Here is an 18,001-nt window from a genome sequence, read left to right as displayed (position 1 = left end):
TTTCAGTTGGCGGAGTCAGGTTCAGGAGAGAGTGAGGACTGCAAATGCTGGACCATCTGTGTCGATAAAGTGTGAAACTGGAAAAAGCACTGCAGGTCAGGCAACATCAGAGGAGCAGGAGAGTTGATGTTTCAGGACTGATTTTGGATCAGTGGTGCTGGAAGAGCACAGCAGTTCAGGCAGCATCCAACGAGCAGTGAAATCGACGTTTTGGGCAAAAGCCCTTCATCAGGAATAAAGGCAGTGAGCTGGAAGCATGGAGAGATAAGTTAGAGGAAGGTGGGGGTGGGGAGAGAGTAGCATAGAGTACAATGGGTGAGTGGGGGAGGGGATAACGGTGATACGTCAGGGAGGAGAGGGTGGGGTGGATAGGTGGAAAAGGAGCTAGGCAGGTAGGGCAAGTCCGGACAAGTCATGGGGACAGTGCTGAGCTGGAGGTTTGAAACTAGAATGAGGTGGGGGAAGGGGAAATGAGGAAGCTGTTGAAGTCCACATTGATGCTCTGGGGTTGAAGTGTTCCGAGGCGGAAGATAAGGCATTCTTCCTTCAGGCGTCTGGTGGTGAGGGAACGGCGGTGAAGGAGGCCCAGGAACTCCATGTCCTCGGCAGATTGGGAGGGGGAGTTGAAATGTTGGGCTACGGGGCGGTGTGGTTGATTGGTGCAGGTGTCCCGGAGATGTTCCCTAAAGCACTCTGCTAGGAGGCGCCCAGTCTCCCCAATGTAGAGGAGACCGCATCGGGAGCAACGGATACAATAAATGATATTAGTGGATGTGCAGGTAAAACTTTGGTGGATGTGGAAGGCTCCTTTAGGGTCTTGGATAGAGGTGAGGGAGGAGGTGTGGGCACAGGTTTTACAATTCCTGCTGTGGCAGGGGAAAGTGCCAAGATGGGAGGGGGAGGAGGGGGGTCGTGGACCTGATCAGGTCGTCACGGAGGGAACGGTCTTTGTGGAAGGCAGAAAGGGGTGGGGAGGGAAATATATCCCTGGTGGTGGGGTCTTTTTGGAGTTGGTGGAAATGTCGGCAGATGATTTGGTTTATGCGAAGGTTGGTAGGGTGGAAGGTGAGCACCAGGGGCGTTCTGTCCTTGTTACGGTTGGAGGGGTGTGGTCTGAGGGCGGAGGTGCGGGATGTGGACGAGATGCGTTGGAGGGCATCTTTAACCACGTGGGAAGGGAAATTGCGGTCTCTAAAGAAGGACTGATGAAAGGTTCCGACATAAAATGTCAACTCCCCTGCTCCTCCAATGCTCCTGGACCTGCTGTGCTTTTTTTCAGCTCCACACTTTATCGCCTGAATCAGTTTCAGGCCAATGATAATCCCCAAGATCTTGATTCTGAGGGATTCATGATGGGAATGAGATTGAACGTCTGGGGGAGATGTGGATTCTCTATCGTCAGATATGGACAGTGCCTGACATTTGAGGTGGTCCTTATCCAGTCAATGCACTTGGATTTTTCCTGACTCTTCTGTCTGAATTTGGAAGGTGGTGGCCTAACAAAGTATTCCTACTCCCACCTCAGTTTTCCAATCACCACCCCCTCCCTGGGAACAAGTCTGCATTTATCTCAAGATAATAACACTTCATGTGTTGAAAGGGTCAGGGTGCTAACTCATATCACTGCCGCTGGAAGGGGCTGAAGAAACTATCGTTTCTATGAAGGGAAAATGCAGGTCTTGGCAACATTCCACCCTCCGTTTTGTCTCAGAATACTGAAAAATCTGTTTATCCTCAGGAATTTTCTGCTCCGCTTTTGTTAGTCATCCTTGTTTTTGGGTGCAGCGGTGATGATTCTGCTGCAGTTTGCATTCTGTTAGAATGTTCCAGAACATCCGCAGCAAAGTTCCTCCTTCTGGGGTAAGAACCTCCCCGAGCACTCACCCACCGCCAAACACTGGGAAAGGACACTGGGACTTAGCCCATTAGACGTCAAGGCCTTTGGAAGAACAACAGGGAATCCTTGGGATTAAACGTGGACTCGAGTGGTGTGAGGATAGACCACAAAAACCTTCAAAACTTTGTTTAGAAATGTTTTAATGTTGAGCATTTAAAAAAAAATACAATATTCAACAAACCTTTAAAAAAAACAAGCTAAAATGTCTGACACAGCTGAACCAAACAGAACATGTCAAATGTCAAAGGGCTCACAGAGGGGATGTTAGTCACATGCACACTTGGCAAAAGCTGTTCACTGCACATCTGGCGTGCACTCAGAGAATAAGCGACAATTCAAGCTTTTCAGGTGCTGCTGGTACCAAGCCTAACCCAGTTTGTACACAATGAGAGGTGTGATGGCAGAAAGTCTACTTCAGTGACTACAAAACTGGTACTCGTTCACCACCTTCTCTTTGTGTCCATTGACTAGCCCTTTTCTCTCACCTTTTCGACTAATCCTAACTAGTGTTTTGAATGATGAAAGGTGACATCCAGGAATATACAGTTCAGAGACATCGGAAGTGACAATTTTACTTCTTTCCTTCTTTCTATCCAGAAGCACTTTTACGCTCCCCTGAACACTTTTTTTCCACCATGTAATCACCCGTATCTCTAACTAAATGTCAAGTTTACAAGCATTGCCCAAACCTGATGATTTTATTTTACTATTGTTTGTTGTCAATTGGAAGCCAAATACTTCTCCAGTTAGGGACAAAAAAATTGCAGATGCTGAAATCCAACGTGGACAAGCAGGAGGCTGGAAGAACACAGCAAGCCTTAAAAAGGGTCATACTCGAAACGCTGACTTCTCCACCTCCTGAAGCTGCCTGGCTTGCTGTGTTCTTCCAGCCTCCTGCTTAAATACTTCATCAGAGCTTGATAGCTCTGGACTGTAAGATCATTCACTTTCTAGTAGCCCTCTAAAACCTATCAGGCAATGCCATCTTCCTCATTTAAATTTTTTAAAAATTCCGTGGAAAGGTATTATGTATTAGGTTCCGCAGCCAATCAGCACATGAATGGTCACCCAGAGAGAAAGAGGGAGAGAGAGCACAAAATCTAAGAGCCATCTGCTAAGGAGAAGAGCCACAAAAGAGCTGGCTTTTTTGCACACAGAGTGCATGGTGAGCCCATGTAAATGACCAACATCTAACAGTGCAGGTTTCTTGAACAGTCCCATCAGGTTAGCTTTTTACATGACCCGCACTGCAGCCCAACTACAACTCCTGGCATTCAGCCCTCCCACGGCCAAGGGGTCACTTCAGTTCTTGGAGAAGGCTAACGCCATGTTGATCGGCACTGGGAACATGATGGTGGAGTGTCGCTCTGAAGCAACTTCGGAGAGCGTCTGGAGGTAGCGGAGCTGCAAGGTGTTTGGACTCATTGACATCACCGTGGCTGCCTCTTTGAGGGCATGGGAGGCGTTCAACTCACCTTCCGCAGCGATCACCTGTCAAACAGATGGTCAAGTCTGAAACAAAAGACAATCCTTCTCCTTGAGAGTAGGTCTATTCACAGGAGGCAGCCCAGTCTCTGAACTGATGCACTTTATAGACATTTCCTAATAAATATGTTCAGAGATGTTATGGTATACTTTTGCAGCAAGTGGGATTCAAATGCAGCCCTCCTAGCTGAGAGGTAAGGACACTACCAGTATCACAAGAGCCCTCCTGCCACTCATTTTTTTAAATTTTCACTTATTTTTCGAACCAACCTGTTCAGAGATGCAATTACACACCTTCAGAGCAGGTGGGACTTCAACGCAATATCTGTCAGTCCAGTGGTGGCGACACTTCCTCTGCATGACAGAATAGCCCCTAGCTCCCCACCCGCTCCCCCACTGGCCCTCTTTATACTCTTTTGATTTAACTAGTGAAAAACAAAGAAACAAATTCACTAATGAGTTGACAGCCCTTGAAGGGGCGAGTCTTATTTTAAAAAAAAGACAAAGAAACTCTTCTCCTCCTCAGCTTCGGCAGGAGCACACTGACTGAAGCACCAGCCAACACAGAGTCAGTGCCCTAAACTGAGGAGACTCTAAATCTTGAAGGAGCTAGTCTTGTATTCTGTATATATTTTTTGAGCAAATTGAATAAGCAAATTAACTAAAAACAGAAATACTGTAATTAAAGTAGTACAACACTAACAATCCCTTCTCATACTCATTTGGAAACCGATCAAACAGATGAGGGGATTTGGTTGGCTGGAAGCAGGGTGATACCAACAGCGTGGGTCCATTTCCCACACCGGCCGAGATCACCAGGAAGCATCCACTTCTTAAACTCACTCCTCACATGAGGCATGGCGCTCCTCAGGGAAAAAAAAACACCACCAGTTGTCTCTCCAAAGAGAGAGCAGCCCTCTAGGACTTTGGTGACAACTACTAGAGCAAATTAACCAATTAACTTAAAGAACTATCCCTTAGAAAGATATTGTAACAATAATTAAACTGTCAAATTACACTTTCAAAGCCTGATGGTACACCCCAATATCTGTGGTGCCCATCAGTTGGGAAAGGCCTAAAGCCTACCAGTGGGCATTGCAAGCTCTTCTGTCTTAGATACCCCGTGTAACGATGCTATGGCATTGTTATTGAATACGCTTGAAGCATATTCAAGAACACTGTGCGCTCCCATTCTAAGCTGACTCTCTTTAAATGTGTTTTCAGTATTTAATGAAATAATGTCCATCACCAGTCAGCCATTCATCCCAATCAGCCATTCACAATAAATCCAAGCATCCAAAACCTTTATCAGAGACAATAATTCTTGACTTCCACAAACTGCTGTGTCAGAAATTGCTGCTCCATTTCTCTCCTAAATAAAGGGGAGGCAATGCCCCACCAGTATAATCAGAGACCAGAGACCCAGATAATGTTCTGGAGATCCAGGGTTCAAATCCTGCCATGGCGGATGGTGGAATACGAATACAATAAAAATCTGGAATTAAGACTCTAATGATGACCATGAAGCCATTGTTGGGAAAAACCCATCCGGTTCCACCAATGTCCTTAGGGGAGGAAACTGCCATTCGTATCTGGCCTGGCTTACATGTGACTCCAGACCCAAGGCAATGTGATTGACTCTGGGAAATAAGTACTGCCTAGCTAGCGACACTCACATCCTGTGAATGAATACAAAAATAACTTTGTTAAAATTTAAACATCTGATGGGAGGCAGCCCACCACCACATTAACATAATCTTAATATGTTCCCGTTCTGATGTTCCATACCAGGGGCAGACAGGTTTCCCATTTACAGTTTTCTCCCACTTTTCCAAAGTTCGCTTTACGCCATTTCGCTTTTATGATAGACCTACATTCGTATCTGTTTTCAGGAATCTGAAGAGGATTTTTGTTTTTACCAAAAACGGTAACATTTTTCCCATACAAGTTCAAGCTTCTTCACTTTACGCCATTTTGGCTTATGGAAGGTTTCATAGGAACGTTTACTTTCGGACAGTGGGGGATACCTCTCTGGGATACTTTTAACCATCTTCAACACCTTGATCAGAGCATTCATGAGTGAGATGCCAGCCACATTAATATCCCTGCTCTCATTATTTAATGCCCTTAACTTCAAGTATCATTCTATCGAATTGGCACTGCGACCATTCCAATGCGAATGAGAAGACTACATTAGATTCGCATTGATTTTGGTGGAGTAGATGCCCCGAGAGAAATGGCGCTTGATCATGAGGGCCCCAGGGAGGTCCACTCTCGCAGGAGGGGACGCGAAGACTGATCTCTACTTGCTCCCAGAAATGGCACTTGAATCGGGCAGTCAAACGTAGCGCTGGCGCCATAGCCAGGTACATCATACCCTTGGATATCTAGAATTTTTTCAATTCACTCGAGGGACATGGGTGTCACTGGCTAGCAGGCATTTATTGCCTATCCCCAGTTGGCCTTGAGAAGGTGGTGATGAGATGAATGATGGGCCAGGTACTGGCAGGTGGGACTAGATTGGATTGGGATATCTGGTTGGCATGGATGGGTTGGACCGAAGGGTCTATTTCCGTGCAGTACATCTCTGACAATGATTCCATTTCAGAGGGCAGTCGAGAGGCAGTGGCTAAAAGACCACAATTAGATTGAACAGCAGTAAGGCCATTCAGCCCCTCAGGTCTGCTCCACCATTAAATAGGATCATGGCTGATACAACATTCCTCACGGCCACTTTGCTACCCTTGTCCTGTAACCCTTGATTCCCTTGCTGCAAAGAAGCTATTTATCACAGCCTTAAATATACACAAGCATTCTGCCCCCACAGCACATTGTGGCAAGGAGTTCCAAAGTTTCACAACCCTCTGAAAGAGGAGATTGCTTTGGCTCTGGAATCACATAGTGACCAGACCAGGTGACGATGGCAGATTATCTTCCCTAAAGGAGATGAGGTAACCAGACAGGTTGTTCCAACAATTGGCAGTGGTTTCACAATCACCATTAGATTTTCCATTCCAGATATAATTTAATCAAATTCAAATTCCACCAACAGGACTCAAGCCCAGGTCATCAGAACATTAGCTGTGTTTCTGGGTAAACAGTAGAGCAATAATACCACAAGGCATTGTTTCCCCTTTCCTTGTGGAGGTATTTCCACAGCCTCGAAATGCAATGGAGGTGAAAAGGTTCCTGCACCACTTCTGTTCCAGTTACAATAACATTGGAGTTGGGACTGAAGAGGCAACTTAGTAACTCAGGCGTGTGTTCCTGCCCAGCTGCCTATGGGACAGGGCTTCCTCAGCTGAGGGTCGGGGAATAAAAGGGAGGAGGTCATGGATCAAAAACTCCAGAATTATATCCCGTCGAAACAAGCTGGGAGAGGGGGGGCTGAAAAATTGATGATTGTGGGCGACACGGTGGCACAGTGGTTAGCACTGCTGCCTCACAGCGCCTAAGACTCGGGTTCAATTCCCGACTCAGGCGACTGACTGTGTGGAGTTTGCACATTCTCCCCGTGTCTGCGTGGGTTTCCTCCGGGTGCTCAGGTTTCCTCCCACAGTCCAAAGATGTGCGGGTCAGGTGAATTGGCCATGCTAAATTGCCCGTAGTGTTAGGTAAGGGGTAAATGTAGGGGTATGGGTGGGTTGCGCGTCGGTGTGGACTTGTTGGGCCAAAGGGCCTGTTTCCACACTGTAAGTAATCTAATCTAATCTTTGCTAAGATTGGTTTCAACTCACAAGGGAGCCAATGAGTGTTGGAGGACAGGCAGGAATTTGGAGTTAAGACCACAATCAGAGGAACCATGGGCTCATGGAATGGAAGAGCAGGCCTGAGAAGCCAGTTGGTCTCCTATTTTGCACGCCATTATTGAATTTTTCCAGAGATGAAAACCAGTGCACGTTTATCCCAATGCATTTCCAATACCTGACTAAGCAGGTCTCGCACTCACTCACCTTGGCATGGGCATCCCTCACAGCTTCGGCCTCGGCTGCCATCGCTCTTTGCAAAGCCACCGGCAGTCTGACATCTTTAAACTCCACTCGCTCAACCTTAATCCCCCATCCCTTCGATGCATCGAACAGGAGAAGCTGAGGGGGTGGAGGGGCAAGGACAAAACAATCAGAACACAAAAGTGCAGTACAACAGTTGCACTGGGTTACACAGCAATCTGAGAGCTTCATACTGAGGGTGGGATGTGTCACGGACAGCGTTATATGTCTTGAGTCTTATACTGAGCATAGATGAGTGTCTGAAGTGTGACAGTTGAGAACCTTATAATAACGGTGGAATCCAAAACTGTTGGGCTTGAGAAACCAATGCTAGGATCACAGGTATATAGAGTACATCATTCAGCTATTTCTGGATTATGGCTGATCATCTCCACAATCCTGTTTTCCTGCGTTATCTCCATGAGCTTGAATGTCATTAGGCTCCAGAAACCAAACTTCCTCATTTTTGTACCTCATCAAGGATTGAGGTTCCACATCTGTCAGGGGTAGAGAATTCCAAAGATTTACCATGCTCTAAGTAAAGAAATTCCACCTCCTCTCAGTTCTAAAGGGTCATCCCTTCACTCTGAGGCTGTGTCCATGGATCCTAGTCTCTCCCACCTGTGGAAACATCTTCTCCACATCCATTTTACTCAGGCCTTGCAGTATTCTGGAAGTTTCAATGGCATCCCCCTCATCCTTCTAAATGTCATCAAGTACAGACCCAGAGTCCTCAAATATTCCTCATAAGACAATCCCTCATTCCCGGGATCATTCTTGTAAACTTCCTCAGGATTCCCTCCAATGGCAGCACATCCTTCCTTAGATACAGGGCCCAAAACTGCTCACAATATTCCAAATGTGTGGTGACCAGAGCCTTATACAGCCTCATCAGTACTTCTCAGCTCTTGTACTCTAGCCCTTTTGAAATGAATGATAACATTGCATTTGCCTTCCTAATTGCCAGCTGAACCTGGATGTTAACCTGAAGAGAATCCTGAACAAGGACTCCCAAGTCCCTTTTTGCTTCAAATTTCTGAAGCCTTTCCCCATTTAGAAAATAGTCTACACATCTATTCTTCCTACTAAAATGCTCAAACATGCATTTACCTACATTCACCCACTCTCTTAATTTATCCAAGCATTTCTGCTGTGTCCCTGCTTCCTCAATACTACCTGTCCGTCCACCTATCTTTGTGTCATCTGCAAGCTTTCAGCTTCTCCTTAATGATGACCTCTTCACTCACCTCTGCCTCTCTTCAAGTTCTAGTATGCTGCTGGTGTCTTCCACTGTGAAAACCGATGCAAAGTACCTCTTCAATTTCTCCACCATTTCTTTATTCCCCATTATTTCCTCTCCAGCCTCATTTTCCAGCAGTCCAATGTCCACTCTAGCAGCTCTCTTACCTTTTCTATGTCTAAAAGACTTTTGCAATCTTCTTTTATATTACTAGCTAGCTTACTGTCATATTTCATCTTCTCCTCCCTTTTTACTTTTTTTTAGTTACCCTCTGCTTTTTTTGAAAAGGCTTCCCACTAATCTTCACCACTTTGTACATTTTTCCTTTTACTTTTATGCTGTCCCTGTCTTCCCTTGTTGGTCACGGTTACCTCAGTTTCCCCTTATTATGTTTCTTCTTTCTTTCAATGAATTTTTGCTATGCCTCCTGAACTACCCCCAGAAACTCCTGCCATTGCTGCTCCACCATCTTCCCAGCTACGCTTCCCTTCCAATTAACTCCGGTCAGCTCCTCATCATGTCTTTGTAGGTACTTTCACCCAATTGAAATACTGTTACATCGGATTCCAGCTTCCCCCCGTCTGCAGGGTGAATTCAATCATGATATGATCATTGGCCCTCCCCCAGGAGTTCCTATACTTAAAGTTCCCTAATCACGTTTGCCTCATTACCCACCACCAAATCCAATATTGGCTATTCCTTAGTGGGCTCTATCATGAGCTGCTCCAACAAACCATCTCATAGACATTCCTTGAATTCCTTTTCTTGGGATCTGCTCCCAGATCTGATTTTCCCAGTTCACCAGCATATTGAAGTCCCCCATGATTGCTGTAGTAGTGCCTTTCTTACATGTGACCAAGCTGTTCCTTTAACAAGGTTATGTTGTCCGTGGTTTTTGTTTTCAGAGAGGTTGTAAACGACACAGGTTCCGAAAAGTCAGAATTTGGATGGATTTTAGGGCCAATTTGTTTACAACTAACAGATACCGCCACAGGCAGAAGGCTTTCAAGTTACAAAATCACTTGTACAATGAAGGGGGAGCGGAGGATCTCCCATCTCAGCTACTCTCTGGTTTGGTTTTAATGCAGCAGTGTGTGTGTATGAAGAAAGGCGCTGGAACCCTCCCTCTCTGACTTCTCTCCAGTAAGAACTTGTGTTTGATTTTACCTTTTCTGTCATGGGATGCTTATGGGGATTGTTGCAAATACTTTGGAACAGCATCATTAAGTTGGGATAGTCTGTTGGGTTTTCGAATCAGATAGGCTATTCGGTATTCTGTTTTCTGTTCTCGGGGATTCATTCAGTAATCTTGTAAATAAATTGTTTTGTTTAAAATGAAGTGGTTTGACTAGCTGATTCTCTCCTGGAATATCCACTGTATACATGCTTAAAACAACTAGCAAAGCTAGGGCTGGAATATAAAACGCACCGTTGTGCTACTGAGACTTTATAAAGCTCTGGTTAGGCCCCATTTGGAGTACTGTGTCCAGTTTTGGTCCCCACACCTCAGGAAGGACATACTGGCACTGGAGCGTGTCCAGCAGAGATTCACACGGATGATCCCTGGAATGGTTGGTCTAACATATGAGCAACGGCTGAGGATCCTGGGATTGTATTAATTAGAGTTTAGAAGATTAAGGGGAGATCTAATAGAAACTTACAAGATAATACATGGCTTGGAAAGGGTGGACGCTAGGAAATTGATTCTGTTAGGCGAGGAGACTAGGACCCGTGGACACAGCCTTAGAATTAGAGGGGGTCAATTCAGAACAGAAATGCGGAGATATTTCTTCAGCCAGAGAGTGGTGGGCCTGTGGAATTCATTGCCGCAGAGTGCAGTGGAGGCCGGGATGCTAAATGTCTTCAAGGCAGAGAGTGATAGATTCTTGATGTCACAAGGAATTAAGGGCTACGGGGAGAATGCTGGTAAGTGGAGTTGAAATGCCCATCAGCCATGATTGAATGGCGGAGTGGACTCGATGGGCCGAATGGCCTTACTTCCACTCCTATGTCTTATAGTCTTATGGGTTCAGGCTATCTTCTTGAAATATTTTGAGGGGTTTGGCCTGGTCCATAACATACATTCCTTCTTAATTTCCTGATTTACTTTCTTCCCACCTCCTGACTATTGTTTGGAAATCAGTAACTAACTCCCATCAGGGTCTTTTATTCCTTTCTGGTTATTCACATTTAACCCAGCAAATTCAATACCTTCTGACTCTACATCGCTTCTTGTCATTGATTTAATTTCATTTCTTACTGACGAGGCATCTCTGCCCCCTCTGTCTGTCCTTTCAATAGGATGTAGATCCTTGGATATTTAGTTCCCGGCCCTGATCCTCTTGCAGCCATGTCTCTGTGATACCCATAACATTGTACCCACCAATTTCAGTCTGTGCTACAAGTTCACTTACTTTGTTTTGTGCTTTGTGTGCGATAAGTACAACACCCTCAAGTCCTGTATAAAAGCCAGTTACTGCGGAGGCTGGAATTTGAAACCAAAAGAGAAAATGCTGAAAAATCTCAACAACTTCAGATGATTATCCCATCTCGACCCCTCTGTTTTCATTCTGCTCCGTAATTTTATTTCATTTATTTTATTTTTTTCATATTATTTTCACTGTTCTGTACCTCTTATTTCTTGATTCTCTCTCTTTCTCTCGCTCCCCACTCTCTCATCAACTTTTTCCTCCCCTCTTCCCCCTTTGCTACCCTTCTCCCCTGTTTCCCATTTTGCCCCTGCTTCACCCCTTCCCCCCAACCCCCACATATTTTGTCACATAGCACTGGTTTCAGCCTTGGGTCATTCACAGCTCCTAATCTCCCTATAATCTCTCTATGCACCGTCATTATCACCTATTTATTGCTACCTTTGCTTCTGGAGCCATGACTCCCCTTCTCTCAGCCTAGTATAAATACCTCCCTTTTTCTCCCTTGTTTTAGCTTTGACAAAGGGTCAGTTAGACGCGAAACGACAGCTCTTTTCTCTCCTTACGGATGCTGCCAGATCTGCTGAGATTTTCCAGCATTTTCTCTTTTGGCTTATCGTCAGTCCTGTGTTGACTGCTCCCTTCTCATACTTGCCCTCTTATCTGTTGTGCCTGAATGTAAATTTCTGTCCCTTCGCATACTCTCTGTCCCACTACTTGTTCTAGAAACTTTAGCTACCTCTGCTGAGCTCACCCCTCCCCTTTAACCTTTTCCATAATTTTCCATGTGACTGAATTCACTCCGCCAACTATTTAGTCTTTACTGAGAATACAGCCAGCAACAGATAAACTGACTCTGGGAGCCTTTTCCCCAGGAACATAAAATCCAGGAGCAGGAGTAGGCCATTCGGCCCTTCAAGTCCGTTTCACTATTCAGTATGAACATGGCCGATCATCCACCTCAGTCCCCTGTTCCTATTTTCTCTCTTTCATGCTTTCCCTAAAGAACCAAATTCCAACTCCTTCTTCAAACAGTCAATGTTTCGGCGTCAACTGTTTTCTGTAGTCGTCAATTCCATAATCTCATAACTCTGTGGGTGAAGAAATTTCTCCTGAGCTCTGTCCTAAATGGGCAATCCTGTCTCCTAATACTGAGAGCATCTCAGGAATAGAGAATTCGACGTTTCGAGCATAAGCCCTTCATCAGGAATAAGAGAGAGAGAGCCAAGCCGGCTGAGATAAAAGGTAGGGAGGAGGGACTAGGGGGAGGGGCCGGAGTGGGGTGGGGGCGGAGAGGTCAGGAAGAGGATTGCAGGTTAGGAGGGCGGTGCTGAGTTGAGGGAACCGACTGAGACAAGGTGGGGGGAGGGGAAATGAGGAAGCTGGAGAAATCTGAATTCATACCTTGTGGTTGGAGGGTTCCCAGGCGGAAGATGAGGCGCTCCTCCTCCAGCCGTCGTGTAGTTGTGTTCTGCCGGTGGAGGAGTCCAAGGACCTGCATGTCCTCGGTGGAGTGGGAGGGGGAGTTAAAGTGTTGAGCCACGGGGTGATTGGGTTGGTTGGTTCGGGCGGCCCAGAGGTGTTCTCTGAAGCGTTCCGCAAGTAAGCGGCCTGTCTCACCAATATAGAGGAGGCCACATCGGGTGCAGCGGATGCAATAGATGATGTGTGTGGAGGTACAGGTGAACTTGTGGCGGATATGGAAGGATCCCTTGGGGCCTTGGAGGGAAGTGAGTGTGGAGGTGTGGGCGCAAGTTTTACATTTCCTACTCACCCTGAATAACTTCTCTTTTCAATCCTCCCACTTCCTCCAAACTAAAGGAGTTGCCATGGGCACCCGCATGGGCCCCAGCTATGCCTGCCTCTTCGTAGGATATGTGGAACAGTCCATCTTCCGCAACTACACTGGCACCACCCCCCACCTTTTCCTCCGCTACATCGATGACTGTATCGGCGCTGCCTCGTGCTCCCACGAGGAGGTTGAACAGTTCATCAACTTTACTAACACCTTCCATCCCGACCTGAAATTCACCTGGACTGTCTCAGACTCCTCCCTCCCCTTCCTAGACCTTTCCATTTCTATCTCGGGCGACCGACTCAACACAGACATGCAACCGCAGGAAATGTAAAACTTGCGCCCACACCTCCACACTCACTTCCCTCCAAGGCCCCAAGGGATCCTTCCATATCCGCCACAAGTTCACCTGTACCTCCACACACATCATCTATTGCATCCGCTGCACCCGATGTGGCCTCCTCTATATTGGTGAGACAGGCCGCTTAGATTAGATTAGATTAGACTTACAGTGTGGAAACAGGCCCTTCGGCCCAACAAGTCCACACCGACCCGCCGAAGCGCAACCCACCCATACATTATCCCTTACCTAACACTACGGGCAATTTAGCTTGGCCAATTCACCTGACCCGCACATCTTTGGACTGTGGGAGGAAACCGGAGCACCCGGAGGAAACCCACGCAGACACGGGGAGAACATGCAAACTCCACACAGTCAGTCGCCTGAGTCGGGAATTGAACCCGGGTCTACAGGCGCTGTGAGGCAGCAGTGCCAACCACTGTGCCACCGTGCCGCCCACATACTTGCGGAACGCTTCAGAGAACACCTCTGGGCCGCCCGAACCAACCAACCCAATCACCCCGTGGCTCAACACTTTAACTCCCCCTCCCACTCCACCGAGGACATGCAGGTCCTTGGACTCCTCCACCGGCAGAACACAACTACACGACGGCTGGAGGAGGAGCGCCTCATCTTCCGCCTGGGAACCCTCCAACCACAAGGTATGAATTCAGATTTCTCCAGCTTCCTCATTTCCCCTCCCCCCACCTTGTCTCAGTCGGTTCCCTCAACTCAGCACCGCCCTCCTAACCTGCAATCCTCTTCCTGACCTCTCCGCCCCCACCCCACTCCGGCCTATCACCCTCACCTTGACCTCCTTCCACCTATCCCACCTCCATCGCCCCTCCCCCTAGTCCCTCCTCCCTACCTTTTATCTCAGCCGGCTTGGCTCTCTCTCTCTTATTCCTGATGAAGGGCTTATGCTCGAAACGTCGAATTCTCTATTCCTGAGATGCTGCCTGACCTGCTGTGCTTTGACCAGCAACACATTTGCAGCTGTGATCTCCAGCATCTGCAGACCTCATTTTTTACTCCTAATACTGAGACCCCAGGATGGGGACTCCCTGGAGACATTTCTTCAGCTAGAGAGTGGTGGGCCTATGGAATTCATTGCCATGGAGTGCAGTGGAGGCCGGGACATTGAATGTCTTCCAGGCAGAGATTGACAAATTCTTGATCTCGCAAGGAATTAAGGGCTACAGGGAGAGTGCAGGTAAGTGGTATTGAAATGCCCATCAGCCATGACTGATTGGCGGAGTGGACTCGATGGGCTGAATGGTCTTACTTCCACTCCTATGTCTTATAGTCATCAGGAACATGGTCCTGCCTTTCCCCTGTCTAGACCTGTTTGAATTTTATTGGTTTCTCTGAGATCCCCCCTCATTATTCTAAATTGCATTAATGTAACTCTAACTGATCCAGCCTCTTTTCAGATGTCAGTCTGTTAAATGCTTTTTGCACTCCATCCAGAACTAGAACATTGTTCCTCAGATAAGGAGACCAGAACTGCACACTATACTCCAGGTGTGGTCTGTGAAAGGCCCTGTAGACTGCAGCAAGACACCCTCTCACTATGAAGGCCAATAACCCATATACCTTCTTCCCCACCTGCTGCTTACCTTCAGTGACTGGTGTGCAGGGACACCCAGGTCTCATTGCACCTCCTCCTTTCCCAATCTATCGCCATTTGGATCACAATTCACCTTCCTGTTTTGGCTACCAAAGTGGATAACCTGACATTAATCTACTTAACACTTCATTTCCCATGATTTGCCCAACCGCTCAGCCTGTCCAGAGCACAATGGATCATTTCTGCATCTTCCTCACAGCTTACCCTCCCACCCAGCTTTGTGACACTTTACGGAGTATGGACCATATTATGGAGACAGTGTTTTCCCTAAGAGTTGTGCACTGAGGGTGGCATGTATTATGGATCAAGAACCTTGAAGGAATGTTGGTTGAGTTTAATCCTTTTGATTAAGTATATTTGTTGATTTGATGGAATGTAATTCCATGATGTGGAACCTGACAATCACCTGATGAAGGAGTGGCACTCTGAAAGGTAGTGCTGCGAAATAAACCTGTTGGACTATACCCTGGTGTTGTGTGATGTTTAACTAATGTAATACCATGCTGTTGGTCTACCTCCAACTCCTGCGCCATGTGTTCCCGATCAGAGAGAATGTCTGACAGGCTTTTGGTGCCCAGAATGTTCCGCAATGTCGTCTGGGCCAGCAGGTGAGTAACGCTGTCCACATTGATCACACTGATGACTGACAACACAGGATCGAAGATACGATAGTAGACAGTAGCATCCACCATAATCGTGACAGAGTCTTTCGTTAATACCTGCAGATAAAGCCTGTTAAATGGGTTAACTGCATTAACAACAACAGATAACAACAGCACCCAGAGTGAAACGATGGATAAAAAGTGCTGAGATATGCAATAACCGACCCAGGAGGAAAAGGTGTTGGCGTGCAGCATTCAGTAATTGTTCATGAGATTTTGTAGCTCATGAACAATTACTGAAGGCAGCATGCCAACACCCTTTCCTCCTGGGAACTCTGCAGCCTTCTGGACTCAATATCGGGCTCATGCCTGAAATGTCGACACTCCTGCTTGTTGGATGCTGCCTGACCTGCTGCGCTTTTTAGCTCTGATCTCCAGCATCTGCAGTCCTCACTTTCTCCTTCAATATCAAGGTCAACAACATGAGGGCACAAGGCACCGTCTCCTATATCCTGACCCCAATCCCCACACATCAGGCCTTCTTATTACACACCACCCACCCTTAGCCACTAATTGTCCTCATTAAAAGCTATTCAGACGTTATCCACTCCTTTGCCTGTCCAACTGCTCTTCTGTCTCTTTGGGCTCTACCTCCACCTCCACCCCCCCGCCCCACCACACCCCCTCCCCCCAATCTTTTGCGTAAGAAAACATTTTCCAAACTACCATCAGTTCTGAGGAAGGGTGACTCGATTGGAAATGTTAACTTTGATTTCTCTCCACCAATGCTGCCAGATCTGCTCAGCCTTTGCAGCTATTTCTGTTTTTGTCCCTGCACACACAGGGCACTGTTTGCTGCAAACAAAAGGAAGATGTTCATTCTCTTGTGAACCACCCGGGGAGCTTTGGGAACCTATCGTTCCCCAACGTTTTCTCCATGGTAACATCGCAGCCAATTAGAGTTGACTTGGACACCAATCAGCACCATTTCGCGCCATTATTGCGATTGTTTGAAATTTGCGATTCTCGTTTTTGTCCTGATACAGCAAGACTAACAGCTTCAGTAACATGTCCCTTTCCTCAGCAGTATTTAACTTTCATACTTTTGTAAACTTGATTTGTGGGTCAAGGCTTCGCTGCCTTGGCCAGCATTTATTGCCTGTTCTTAGTTGATGTTGAGAAGGTGAGCTGCCCTCTTGAACCACTATAGTCTGCGTGTTTCGGTAGACCCACACACTGCTGCTGAGGAGGGAATTCCAGGATTTTGAACCAGTGACACTGAACCAATCAGGAATGAATAAAATTCTGGAAGATGCTTGGTTTTGAAATGGTGATCAATAAACACATACGTACAGCATATTTCCATGCAAGTCCTTGGACTCCTCCATCGCCAGACCATAACAATACGACGGCTGGAGGAAGAGCGCCTCATCTTCCGCCTAGGAACCCTCCAACCACAAGGGATGAACTCAGATTTCTCCAGTTTCCTCATTTCCCCTCCCCCCACCTTGTCTCAGTCCCAACCCTCGAACTCAGAATCACCTTCCTAACCTGCAATCTTCTTCCTGACCCATCCCCACCCCGGCCTATCACCCTCACCTTAACCTCCTTCCATCTATCGCATTTCCAATGCCCCTCCCCTAAGTCCCTCCTCTCTACCTTTTATCTTAGCCTGCTTGGCACGCCTTCCTCATTCCTGAAGAAGGGCTCATGCCTGAAACATCGATTCTCCTGCTCCTTGGATGCTGCCTGACCTGCTGCGCTTTTCCAGCAACACATTTTCAGCCCTGATCTCCAGCATTTGCAGTCCTCACTTTCTCCTAGCATATTTCCTGCACCAACTTACAGACTCACCCTGAGAGTGGAAGAGAGTTATCCTTGCCTGTGAGGGATCGTCGATGTCACGTGACCATATCAGAAAGGACATTTGTCAAGCATTTGGTGACGAGAATGTTCTACTTCGAAATGGGGTTCTGACCTGACAGGGCAGCTGGACCTCACCTTAATGTTTAGCTTCACCTTCAGTGGGGTGGCACAGTTAACACTGCTGCCTCACAGCACCAAGGACCGAAGTTTGATCCCCCCAGGGTGACTGTTTGTGTGGAGTTTGCACATTCTCCCCGTGCCTGCATGAGTTTCCTCCGGGTGCTCTGGTTTCCGCCCACAATCCAAAGATGTACACGTTAGGTGCTAAATTGCCTGATAGCTTCCAGGAATGTGCAGGCTATGTGGATTAGCCATGGGAAATGCAGGGTTACAGGGGGGTGGGCTGCTCTTTGGAGGGTCAATGTGGACTCGATGGACTGAATGACCTGCTTCACTCTGTAGGGAATTCTATGATAGGTAAGATATTGTGCTAAATGTCACGGAATGGGATAGAACCCACAACCTTCTGACTCTGACACATCAGTGTTAACACTGCACTAGAGCTCACACCTTACTGTGACATGAAGATTGAGGCAGGTACAAGGCTAAGGGGAGAGAGTGAGCCATGACGAGCGAGCAGGTCAGTGGGATTCAGTTTTAGATTCCCCTTGCACAGACACAATGCGACATATGACCTCTGGCCAAACCCTCAGGAGGATTAGGACAAG

At 47.0% G+C, this 18,001-nt stretch overlaps 1 protein-coding gene across 1 annotated transcript in view; it reads right to left on the bottom strand.

The window, feature by feature from the left end:
- Positions 1-2,077: 2,077 nt before the first annotated feature.
- Positions 2,078-18,001, bottom strand: part of LOC132820878 (stomatin-like) — a 39,832-nt gene continuing 23,908 nt past the window's right edge. The window contains exons 5-7 of the mRNA XM_060833238.1: positions 15,321-15,524; positions 7,336-7,470; positions 2,078-3,388 (exon numbers count right to left, since the gene is read on the bottom strand). Coding sequence (XP_060689221.1) covers positions 3,200-3,388; positions 7,336-7,470; positions 15,321-15,524 — 528 coding nt within the window. The 3' untranslated portion in view covers positions 2,078-3,199. The remainder of the gene's footprint in view (positions 3,389-7,335; positions 7,471-15,320; positions 15,525-18,001) is intronic.

This window comes from Hemiscyllium ocellatum, chromosome 12 (genome assembly GCF_020745735.1).
Source record: "Hemiscyllium ocellatum isolate sHemOce1 chromosome 12, sHemOce1.pat.X.cur, whole genome shotgun sequence".
Taxonomy (NCBI): domain Eukaryota; kingdom Metazoa; phylum Chordata; class Chondrichthyes; order Orectolobiformes; family Hemiscylliidae; genus Hemiscyllium; species Hemiscyllium ocellatum.
The sequence above is the reverse complement of the archived record's forward strand: the minus strand, read 5'-3'. Positions and strand labels throughout refer to the sequence as shown.